The sequence below is a fragment of the Octodon degus genome, unplaced genomic scaffold, assembly GCF_000260255.1.
Source record: "Octodon degus isolate 3935 unplaced genomic scaffold, OctDeg1.0 scaffold00291, whole genome shotgun sequence".
Lineage (NCBI taxonomy): Eukaryota > Metazoa > Chordata > Mammalia > Rodentia > Octodontidae > Octodon > Octodon degus.
Genome location: NW_004524867.1, coordinates 198,352 through 210,176, shown reverse-complemented (window position 1 = coordinate 210,176; position 11,825 = coordinate 198,352). Strand labels below are relative to the sequence as shown.

Sequence of the window (11,825 nt, the reverse complement as noted above, 5' to 3'; positions counted from 1 at the left end):
GGAAGAAGAGGGGAGGGGAAGGGAGAGGAGAGGAGGAGAAAGGAGAGGAGGGGAGGGGAAAGGAAGGAAGAAGAGGGGAGGGGAGGGGAGGGGAGAGGAGGGGGCGGTGGCTGTGTCCCATGCAAGTCCAGCCAGCATCAGGATGCTGTCACGCCCACCATGCAAGCACACCGAAACCCTCTGAAGTCCCTGCACCCGGGCCACACAGACACAGAGCTGGCTTCCTGGATGAATGACTGGTGCCCCCACTGCTGGCTGCAAGGTCAGGAGTCACGCCACTTCGGAAAGGAAGGAAGGCTTCCCTCATGCTCTTCAGCGACCATGCTGAAATTCCTCATGATTCTGGGGGGGGTGAGGAGGTCCATAAGAGCCCCCGGAAGCCGGACACATGGGGAGACCTGCAGAACACCCCATTCGGCTTCCCGCTGCCGCCTCCCCTCTCCAGGGCAGGTTCTAGCTGCCCTTTCTGCCATCCCCCAGCATCTGAGAGCCCACGGGCTCCCTCCTGCCCACAACCTATACCACGACAGCATGCGGCCAACTGCAGGAACCTGTCTGCACATACGGACAGCCAGGAAATTCAGGGCTGGGCACCCATGCTCTGTGCTGTCCGGGGCAGGAGCTATCTGTCCCCTGCCCGTGCTGGTGACACCATGGCACGTCTGCAGGGCATCTCAAACTAACAGGGACAAGGACTGTGCTACCCTGCCCCAGCTGGCTGGCTGCCAGGGTGGGGGACTTATGGAGCCACTCAGGGCCAACTGCCTGCAGCTCTGAGAGCATCTGGTCACGGGAAGGGTGCTGCCTGCCTCACCTTGTGGCCAGGTTGTTGGCCCAGCAGCTGCCAGAACAGGAGCCCAAGCCACACTCTTTCCTTGGCACACTTGAGTGCCCAAGGCGCAGGCATCTGCGCAGCCCTTGCACACAGCAGCCTGCAGGGGCACCTGGGGGAGTCCCCTCTTCTCCCTCTTAGCCCCCTCCAAGTGCCATGCAGGAGGTACCAGCGGTGTGGCACAGGTGATGCTGCCTCCACATTCAATGCCCTCAGAGTTTCCTGTAAAAGCGGCCCTGCCCCATGAGATGATGAACAGCAAAATTCCTGCAAATAAACTACTCAGCATCTCTCTGCTGAAAACAACACTGACTAGCACATTCAAAGCGTGTTGTATGCCCGTAATGCCAGCACTCTGGGAGGCTGAGGCAGGAGGATCACAAGTTGGAGCCAAGCCTGAACGATTAATGACTTAGGGAAACACCCCGAGTTTTTTGTTTTTTTTGCGGAACTGGGGATTGAACTCAGGCCCTTGCACTTGCCCGGAAAGCGCTTATTCCACTGAGCCATCTCCCAAGCCTTTTTTTTTTTTTTTTTTTTTTTTTTTTTTTAATAGCAGGGATGGAACTCAAGACCTTGCACTTGCCAGCCCTGCAATGTCAATATTTTAAAAATTAAAGTTAGAAAAGGGGACTAGGGAGGAGCCCAGTGCAAAGGGGCCTGGCTTTATTTCCCAGTACTGGAAGAAGGGAGAAAGAGGAGGAGGAGGAATAGAGAAGAAGGAGGAGGAGGAGGAGGAGGAGGAGGAGATGGAGTAGGAAGAGGAGGAGGAGGAGGAATAGAGGAGAAGGAGGAGGAGGAGGAGGAGATGGAGCAGGAAGAGGAGGAGGAGGAGGAGATGGAGAGAGAGGAGGGGTTGATGAAGGAGGAGGAGATGGAGGACATGTAGGGGGAGGAGACAGAGGAGGAGAAGAGAGAAGAAGAGGAGATGGAGGAGGAGATGCAAGAGGAGGAGATGGAGAAGAACAAGATCAAGGAGATGAGAGAGAAGAAAGAAAAAAAATCAAGAAATCAAGAAGGATACACAAGAGCTGTAGAAAAAAAATTTTTTTTGCATTTCAGTTCCTTGAATCAACATCTCTTAGCACCTAAATGAAAAGCCACCATGTCTCCAGTTGGCACCAGCCTTGAAATTCAGATTCTCAGTCCTGAAGTAGACTCTCCACCTGGACAATACAATTCTAAAGACAGAAGGAAAACAAAAAAAATATAAGCCACCTCCGCTGTGAACTCTGCCGTCTAGAGGTTCCACGAGTAGCCAATCTTCTCAGCATGACTCCTCAATTTAAGAGGATGAAAACTAGCACCTGTCTCCCGTGCCTTCGCTCTGATTACATGAGACGGAACTGAGCCACGATTAAGTCGGTGTGGAGAGTCCTCAGAAAACCAGAGCTAGACACGCCATTCGGTGCTGCTGTGCTCCTTCTAGGTATGTTCCCAAGAGAGCGTCACGTATGACAGTCCCCCGCGTGCACTCCCTAGCTCAATCTTGGAAGCAACCTAAGTACCACCGATAGATGAATGGCTAAAGAAAACGTGGTATCTCCACATAACGGAGCTCTACTGAGCCATAAAGAACGATACAAGAGGGTCATGCGCGGGAAAGCGGACGCACCCCAAGATCGTAACGTGAAGTGGCACGAACCAGATGCACAAGCTGCGATACCAAGCTCATGGCGTCTCCAACGTGAGAGGCCCACAGCGCAAACAGAAAGCAAGACACAAGCTGGATAATGGGAAAGGGAGCGATAGATCTTTCTCAAACAGGAAAACAGAGCAAGAGATAGAGGGACGGGAAGGGAACGGGGATAAAAAAGGAATTAAGATTTTTTGGTGCGCGCCCCAGCTCCTCACGGATGAGTGAATGGAATTATGTACTATGAACATGGACTCATAACGAAATAAATGAGACAGTACTTGTTGCACACCCCGCAGAAAGCCTGTGACTTAGTAATCTTCCAGCGCGAGTTAGCCGCCCCCCCACGACACGATGCGGAGGTCTCCGGCCTGTTCTAGACTGCGCTTGCGCCTTCCAGACCGGCTCAGCAGCACCAAGCAAAGGTGGGGGCTGACATTCAGGAAGGTCGCTCGCTGGGCCTTACCCAGTACAAAAACCTGAATCGAGCAGATCCACCTGGCTCCAAGGCTCACCTCCCTCTTCCTAGCCACAGGCGTAGGGCGTGATAGGCCTGCGGAATTCCTGACCACCTCATTCGGCAGCAAGTGGCGAGTGCTAAACGCACACGTGCTTATCACTGGTCGAGTGGCGGCTGCTTTTCACTCCCAGCATTAATTCAATTCCAGCCTCTCCAGGTCAGGAGCGCTGTGGGCAAATCCTGCGTCAGGCCTCTCTCTCTCTGGAGGGTGAGTAGCAGCCTGCGTCCAGGCGACCGCACCTGTCGGCAGCTCACCCTTCGAGCTGCTGCCTGGCTGGGCAGTAGGGGGAAAGGTCTGCGGTGGCCGTGGTTAGATCGCAGGGCCGCTCCGGCTGGTCACTGTACCCACGGAATCCAAGCCCGTGTGTCCACCTGCGGCACATAGACTGCGTCCTTCACGGCTCAATCGGGCTGCTTACACACCCGGGAGTTCACACCCATGGCTGGTACCCAGGCTGGCTGCTTGCAAGCTTCCTCCATCCTAAAAAAGAGACCTTGAACCTCGCCAGCAAAGATGGAAGCGCCAGCGCCGCAGCACGCACGCACAGGAGACCCGTGGCGACTGATCAATGGGTTCCTCTCGCGGCTCCCGCAGCCCAGCCTTCCGCCCATTCATAAATCCTGCCGGCGGTCCTGCCCATCCTGCCAATCATTCTTTACAAGTTTTAAGAAAACCAAATCCCTGCCATTTAAGTAAATCAGAGGCACTACCAGGTTAGAGTTAAACCTCCAAAAATGGCTTTGCAAGTTAAAAAAAAAAAAAAGCCCAGCAGTTATTAAGCCCTAACTGAGTAATTTGCAGCTTATTTTGCCCAAGCTAATTAAAATGTAATCGGCATTGTCTGGCAACGTGTATTCTGTCAGCAGTTTTTCTTGGGAAGAGAAATCCAGCCAAGACACCACAAGAAAAGCCTTTCACGGGATTTGGCTGAATCTAAACTGCTTCTGTAGCCGCTGCAACTGTAAAACAAATAAATTACTGCAACTGACAATTCAGTAAAAAGGTGGAGGAGATCCGCTTCCTCCCCGGAGATGGGCTGCCGAGTTTGGTTTGGTTTTGCGCTGAAGTACTGCTTAAACAATAGTGTGGCGTCTTCGCGGGAGAGTGACTTTCAAGGTAAGGCGGTGGGTTTGAGTCGGTGCCTGCGGACAGGCTCGCTCTTGGACGTCCTGCTGACTCACTACGGGACCTCAATGCTGGGTTTCCCTTCCCCGAAGACCCTGGGTGAGGCTGTGCCTGTCCTTGTCTCTTTTCTCCGACGATGTTCGGTTTAGAACAGAGCCACGCAAACTTTCCCTGTGGACTCGAGCTCTTCAGATCCCAGCTCTGAGCGACGCGTGGGTGTCTTTTTCACACACTTGTCAAGAAGGCCAGCCCAAGGGCTGCTGCGGAGACACACCCCACACTGCACCCTTATACATTTCACAGTTCCGCTGCTCACCCCCTCGTTCGCGGATTCCCTGATTCCGGGGGCCCCTCCCTCGGTGAACCCCCTCCAATCGGCCTCGGCGGAAACCCTTCCCAGTTTATTCAAGCGCAAAGGGGCTGGGCTCGCGCTTCCAGCCTCGCCTGAGAGCCCGCTGGGGCGAGAGTTGGGATCTTGCAACAGGTGGGTAGCTAAGGGGAGAGGCGAGCGGTGGAGGAGGAAGGAGGCACGCAAGTGGAGGACTTCTGAGCCCAGCGCCCACGGAGTCCGGGAGCTGCCGGGAGGAGCCCACCCGCACTGCAAACCCGGCGCGAATGCTGCTGCCGGGAGTCCTCGCTAGCGTGCAGGGTCCAAAGGCGCCAGGAGGGCTGGTTCATGAGCCTCCCGCACGCAGGCGCGCGCGCGCGCGCGCACACACACACACACACACACACACCTTTCTGGCTCTGGACCTGGAACAACGCACTTGAGCTAGTGGATACCATAGCCCCAGGAATTCTTCCCCAGACAATCCAAGCATAGCCCCTGCGACCTGAAGCCCCTGTCCATCCCCTGCCACTCTCTGTCCCTTATGATAGTCCTTACAACGCCGAGAATCCTTGGAGCTGAGAACGAGATGCGCATAGCCGCCAAGAACCAACACACGCGCCGCGCACCCGAGAGCACACAAGTTGGCCCGGGGGCCCTGGCTGTGTCTCCAAGGGCGCCCAGCGAGCCCCAGATCCGCCAGGTGCGGAAGCCACCGCCCCAAAGCGTTCGAAGCGTGCGCAGGCTGGGCACCTGCGACGTCCGGGCAGCTGGACGCGCCTTGGGGAATCCGGGAGCGTGGGCGCCGGTAGGGACGAGCGTCCTGGGGGCTCCAGAGTTGGAGGACGGAACTCGTCCCCCGCGCAGAGTTGCACGCGCTGTGGTCCCGGGAAAATCACAAGCCCAGGCGGCCACTCGGGGAACCCACTGAGCAGCGCTTTCTCTATCCCCAAGGAAGCCTCAGTCGCTTTCCTGTTGGCCGCCGGGGAGAAGGGAAAGGGGCGATCTTTGCGCTTCGCTGCCAAGGTGAGAGGCTTGGGGCTCCCCGATCGTGCACCCCACGCGGAGGGAAAGCGGGGCAGAACTGTGGCGCCCTCCGAGGCTGGGAGACATCTCGCGCGCACCCCGAGGCGCCTCTCGGGCTGCAGCGGGGATCCCGGCGGAGGGCGGGTGAGGGTGAGGGTGAGGGCGAGGGCGCGCATACCTGGAAGTGCTGGAAAAAGGCGGAGATGCGCGTGATCTGCAGGCTGAGGCACCTGGAGGCGCAGCGCGCGCGCTGGACGCTCCCAGCGGACAGGGACTCGTCCAGCCGCCGCGCCGCCGCCACCAAGCCAGGGCTCGGAGCCAGGCAGCCCCCCGAGGCCGCCAGCCAGAGCCACAGGCACAGGCGCAGGGTGAGGGCCGCGCGCGGCGCCCCGGGCTCCATGGCTGCGCCTGGCGCGCACGGGCCGAGGCTCCCAGCTCCAGCCGGGGCCGCTCCGCCGGGCACCTCGCGGCCGCGGCAACTCGGCTGCAAAGTTCAATCCCCGCACTCTGGCGCCGAGCGCGCCCTCCTCCCTTGCTCCGCTCCCCGGGGGCGGGGCCCTGGTGACAGCCGCCGCGCCATTGGCCGCCAGCGGCGTGAGTGACAGGGGGCCGGGCCTGGGCGCCCCGGCAAGTCTGAGGTCTGCGAGCAGAGCGCGCGGGGAAGGCGACGCTGAGCCGGCCCCGGCTGCGTGAGAGACTCGGGGCTGACGCGCCGGCGCGTCCAGAGCCGCACTGACCCCTTCCTGTCCCCTCCCTGTCATCCAAGGGGAACTCGGGAGTGGGCGAGGGAAGGTGCCCTCGTGGGTGGCTGGGACCCCCCGGGAATGGCTAGGGAAGGCCCGATGGCCCCTGGCGCCCCTGCTCTGTGTCCGCTTCCCACCTGGGGCAGGCCCTGCTGGATCTTCAGCGTTGGTCAGCGCCCTAGCCGCGGGAAGGAGGGAAGGGAACCGAAATGGACAGACGTAAATCAAGGAGGACAGGGCGGGGTGGAGCAGGATCTTCTTCCCTCTGGGCCTCCAGCCTCCCTTCCTTCCTCCTCCCTCCCTTTCTTCCCTTCCTCCCCTCCTTTCTGCTGTCCTCCCTTCCCTTCCTTCTCTCCTCCATTCTTCTTTCTTCCCTCCTCCCTCGCTCCCTTCTTCCCTTCCTCTCTTTCTCCTTTCCCTCTTTTGCCCTCTGTCTTTCCTTCCTCCTTCTCTCCCTCCTTCCTTTCCTAATTTTTCCTCCCTCCTGTCTTCTCTTTCTCTAACACCCACTGCTCACCCAGGGTAAGTGACTCGTTCCTAGTAGGATTCTTTCCGTGTCCTCCCATGTTTGCACAGCACCCCTTGAGGCGGCCTTGTTAGCTTCGGAGATCGCACCTCCTGAGTCCCCTGGAATCTTACCCAATACCTCTTCACACGCAAATTCTCCACCCCACGGCCAACCTTGCTGGGGCAAGGATGCCTGCACTAATCGTCCATGCCTACTTTTGGCAAGCAAAGTGTGAGCACCATGGGGGAAGCGACAGCCACCTTGCAGGTACAAGGCCCTGGATACAAGGACCTACACACCCCTCTTGCCACATGGAGCCTCTGGTTGTCACTGCTGGGCTGCACCTGCTCAAAGAGAACCTCTAGTCCTTTGGGGTTGCTGTGTGCGGAACCTGTACAGGTTTCTGTTTCCCCAGTGTCCCACCCGCCCCCCACGCGCTTGGCAAGCACATCCCTTGCGTGTGTTTCCTTACACAGCTGAAAACAGCCAGGCCAGCAGAATTAATCAGCCTTGCTGTGTTCATCGGAGTATACGGGGATCCACTAGAGTCTGGTGGTTCCGAGGACCCTAAAGATACAGCAGGCCCCGGGGCTGTCTGTGTGTCCTGGGCAGTTGTACCCACCCAGCTGGCCTCTTACAAGGAACCACATTTAGTTAAATGTTTCGCTGTCACTACCTTGAAACTTTTATCTTTTTTTTTTTTTTAATTTAGTACAGGTTTACAGGGTCTCACTACACAGATCAGCCTCATAGTGATCCTACTGTTTTCAGCCTCCCAAACGCTGGGATTGCAGGCGTGTGCCACCACGCCCAGTCTCAATCGCCATCTCCAGGGATAGAACACCAGTTCCTGTGTCTGCCTAGCAGGGCCCACCAGATCGCTCAGGTGCTTGAATCCGCCAGGGGATCTGGTGGGCCCTCGTTTATCATTTCTTATTTATTTATTTGTGTGTGTGTGTGTGTGTGTGTGTGTGTGGCCAGCTCAGCCCACCAGGGGGCGGGGCTGGCTGGCGTGTGGTGCTGGGGGATTGAACCGCGGTCCCTGTGCTTTGCTAAGCTTGTTCTAAGTAGGTGCTTTAGACCACTGAGCCATCTCACCAGCCCTCGTTTATCATTTCTGAATGAGTTTCCTTGCATGGTCCTGTGGCGCGAGGCCTACCCAGTCAGGCAGCAGAACCCGACCTATGCGATCTGCATGTGATATTTCATCCATGCGCTAGAAACCTAGAACGTTAGGCCTGATCTCGAAGGATCCCAGCGGTTTATTGGACAGAGGTTTAGAAATATGAAGGGAGATCCTCCGTGTTGTCAGAGAGTAGAGTCATTACAGAGGAGAAAGGCGAGGCCTGAGGCCAGGAAGTGCAGGCTGGGAGAATTCACCTCTGGTCTTCTGAAAGCTGTCACTTGCATTTGCAAATTACTGAAAACAATGTTGGAGGCTGCAGGAGAGCCCTCCCCAGTGTTCCCTTTTGAGTTTTAAAGTAAGGCAAATGCCTGGCCTTGGGGAAGGTGGGATGGCGCAGGACAAATGCCTGGCCTGGGGGAAGGCAGGATGGTACCTACACCCTCATCTTCCTAAGGGGACTGTGACCCCTAATTTTGCGTGACACATCGTGAAACTTGTGTTCCAGAAGGCGGAGGGCAGGCCTGCTGAGCTTCTCACTTCTCAGAGGGATCACCATACTCTTCAAAGCAACGTGTGTGCTACCGTTAGGGGCCCCTTGGCGTGTCTCTTTCCACGAATAGATGCATTTCATGATAAGCTACAAGAGAGCCACTAGGCAGTGAACCAGCCAGCCTGGGCTGAAGTACACACGGTCCCTTCCTATGCCTGCGGGAAAATACAACTCAAGGTTCTATTGCTTTCTGCCCTTGGAGTTATCCCAGACGTGCTCTGGTGTCCGCAGGCCTTTCTAGGGTTGTTTACTTGAATTGCAGTGGAAAGCTCCTTTTCAAAAGAAAAAACAACGTAGTCAAGTCAGAGGGGCAGTGAAGAACTAGTTTTCTATGCGCTGTCCACCTCTTTCAGATTTATAACACAGCTCTCTCCCTGCTGGCTGTACAGGGCCTGCTACTCTGGACACAGTGTAAGTTCAGCATGACCAACCACAGCCGAGAAGTGTGAGAGTGTGTGTGTGTGTGTGTGTGTGTGTGTGTGTGTGTGTTCAGAGACCTGGACCCAAGGCTGGTGCAGACCATCCAGTACAGCTAATAAGTGGTTCCCCAAGATGAATGTATTTATTATATATTCTAAACATACTCAAAATTTAATAAATGATATAAAAGAGGGAACACTCATCTGGTATATTTCAGATAAATAAATCATGTTGCGTTTTCACCCTGCGCTGCGTGGGTGAATGTCAGGTCTGCCTCCTGCACAGTCTGACTTTAGGTAAGAACGGAACAGACCCCTAATGGAAAAGAAAAGAACTTATGAAGTTTGTCTTCCAAATGACCTGAACTCAGTGGTCTGACTATGAGAACGGACTTTAGTTTGCGGTAATATACAAGACATGTTTAGAGTTTTTACAAGTATCTCCCTTTCTCTTATTTTTTTCAAACTCTTATTTTGGAGAACAAACACAAAAGCAAAAGCAAATAGCAGAAACATGCAGAAACGGGGTAACACACTGCATTGCATATGTTAGATTTTCAAAGCAAGAATAGCAAATTAGCAATGGTTGCTGTATTACTTATTTTTAGCACCAAATCTGTTGCTCAGATTAACAGCTATAGCTATGCAATATTGAACAAATAATTGAATATTAACGTTTGCTTTCAATAAACTTTTTTTTTCTTGTCTCTTTAGTTTAAAGAAAAAAAAAGACTTTCTCTTATTTACATCTGTGTGAATGAAGATAGACCCAATTGTGTGGTAGGTTCAGGTCAGAGAAGGGTCACACCACACAACCTCACTTAAAGGGAGTTATTCTTGTTATTTGTCTGTTGTGTTTTCTTTGATTTCTCAGTTTTTTTCTCTGCTGCTTTTTTTCCTTTTTGCCTCATCACAGAATGAAATCCACTCTGAATGCTTGCTACAGGTAGACTCCAGGACACACACACACACACACACACACACACACACATACCCCATCCAGACGTTCTGTTGTCAGTTTCTCTAGGGGGAAGTCATTGCAATCTCAGCTTTTAAACACTGGAGGCTCCACAGCAGGTCAACGAGGCACTGACAGCTGAAGAAAGAAGGCATTTCAAAAGCACAAATCTCAGTAAAAACCACTGAATCTTTGACCAAAATAGAATCTTTGACTTAATGTTCATCACAATACCTTTTGGGGGCATGTGTCAAGGTGAAGACTGGGCCTACTAATCTATTCCATCATAACCACACTGACATCCTTCTTCCCATATGTTAATCCCCTCTTCACCTCCACATTCTTGCAGGCTAGCAAGGTTTTCCACCTGCACTTGGTAAGCATAAAGTATGAAGGGCGGTGGCATCCTCTGTCTTTGGTATATCCACCCATTCCTCTTGGGAAAGCAAATCCAAAACTCACTCTAGAATCAGAGAAGAGTAAAACATATAAATGAGGAAACTCTGAAGAGACTACTGCCCTGGGAGACTATTGGTTTCTACCTATTTCTATATTGCTGAGATAAGCTCCAGAGGTTCCAGGTAAGAACCCAGCGTTGTGTCTGCCTCCTGCACAGTCTGATTTCGGGTAAGAATGGAATGGACCCCCCCAATGCACTCATATAAATGTAATCACTTTATACATGGCAAGTATAGCTTTCTGTATAAAGTAATTAAATTTATATTGTGTTTTTCACACACACACACACACACACACACACACACCCCACATCTGATTGCAACCATCTGCTCTCTTCAATCCTGCTGTAAGGTTAGTAGCCTATTTCAGGATAAGATTAGCACAGAATACATTTATCCCTACAATGAGATGATAAAATTTTAATTCCATTCTGCAGAGGCAAAAGGGTGTTGTCTGCCTTTTCAGGGTGCTGAAGATCAAAGCCCAGCGCCTCCCCCAAGCTGGCCATCCCGTGCTAGCTCTGCTGTGGAGCAATATCCACGGTACTACATTTTCAGCTTATTCTAATGATAGCAACATTTTAAGAGGCAATCACATGGATTCTCATATCTGGTTTTACATACAAGCTGTAGATTCTGGGAAAAAAAAAAAAAAAAAAAAAAACCCTGCAACTCTACATAACGAAGTACTATTTAATGTCAAGTGTTGGGAAGGTCTCAAAAGTGCAAAGAGTAACTTGTGAATTTTTTGTTCTCACACTACATATTACTAGCTTGTCCCCAGAATAACACTTGGAGAGGCATAAATAAGTTGAAAGAAACTTACATAAAGTTGGTCAAGGGCTGAATGATAGGACTTCAACTACAACAAGAAATCAGTTTGTCATCTGCGAGTGGCCTGTGTTTGCCAGTAAAGTTGATGGTGAAAACTTTGGGAGACAGGACTTCCTCCCTGTTGTTGTTTTCAACAGGGCTCCGCCAAACAATCCCGTTTCTATTCTGGATTTCAGGCTTAAACGCGGAAAGCAAGCCACATCGGCCCTTCAGTGATTGCAATTCTAGTTCTCCGGAAGTCGGAGGTGAGGTTTTCTTCTCTGATGCTTTGCAGCCCGTGGAAGTTTACGTTGAGCTGTGTAAATACCAAGAGATTGAAAAAGGGAAAGAAAAAAAAACAGCTCAAAAGCAGCTTTTTGACGGCAGACAGCGCCACGTGCTGGCCTTCCAGAGGAAACGGTAAGGAAGCAAGGCAGCGCTCGGGCTGGGGTGGCTTTAGGGCTGCACTGTGCGCTCCCAAGCGCAGATCTGACCGGAGCAAGCGCGCCGCGCCGCACGCGACGCCAGCTGCAGCCCGATCAGGGCGGACTTGCGCACAGGAGGCCTCCCTTTGAACAGCCAGCCAGCCCGCGGCTGAAGGTGAAGGACGCCCTCCGGACCTTGAGGAGAGATGGGTCGCTCTACCAGCAAGTCCCGGACCTCTGAGCCAAGGCGTGAACTAATAGTTTCCTCTTCTGAACCCATGAGGACTGCAAAGGAATCCCCGAGGGGGGGGGGGAGAAGCAAAACAAACACATGCATTTCGGTTTAGAGCTAGGGTT

At 53.4% G+C, this 11,825-nt stretch overlaps 1 protein-coding gene across 2 annotated transcripts in view; it reads right to left on the bottom strand.

The window, feature by feature from the left end:
- Nucleotides 1–5,959, bottom strand: part of Anos1 (anosmin 1) — a 209,656-nt gene extending 203,697 nt beyond the window's left edge. For both annotated transcript variants that reach the window (XM_004647183.2, XM_023707448.1), the window contains exon 1: nt 5,647–5,959. In XM_004647183.2, coding sequence (XP_004647240.1) covers nt 5,647–5,868 — 222 coding nt within the window. In that variant the 5' untranslated portion in view covers nt 5,869–5,959. The remainder of the gene's footprint in view (nt 1–5,646) is intronic.
- Nucleotides 5,960–11,825: the final 5,866 nt, after the last annotated feature.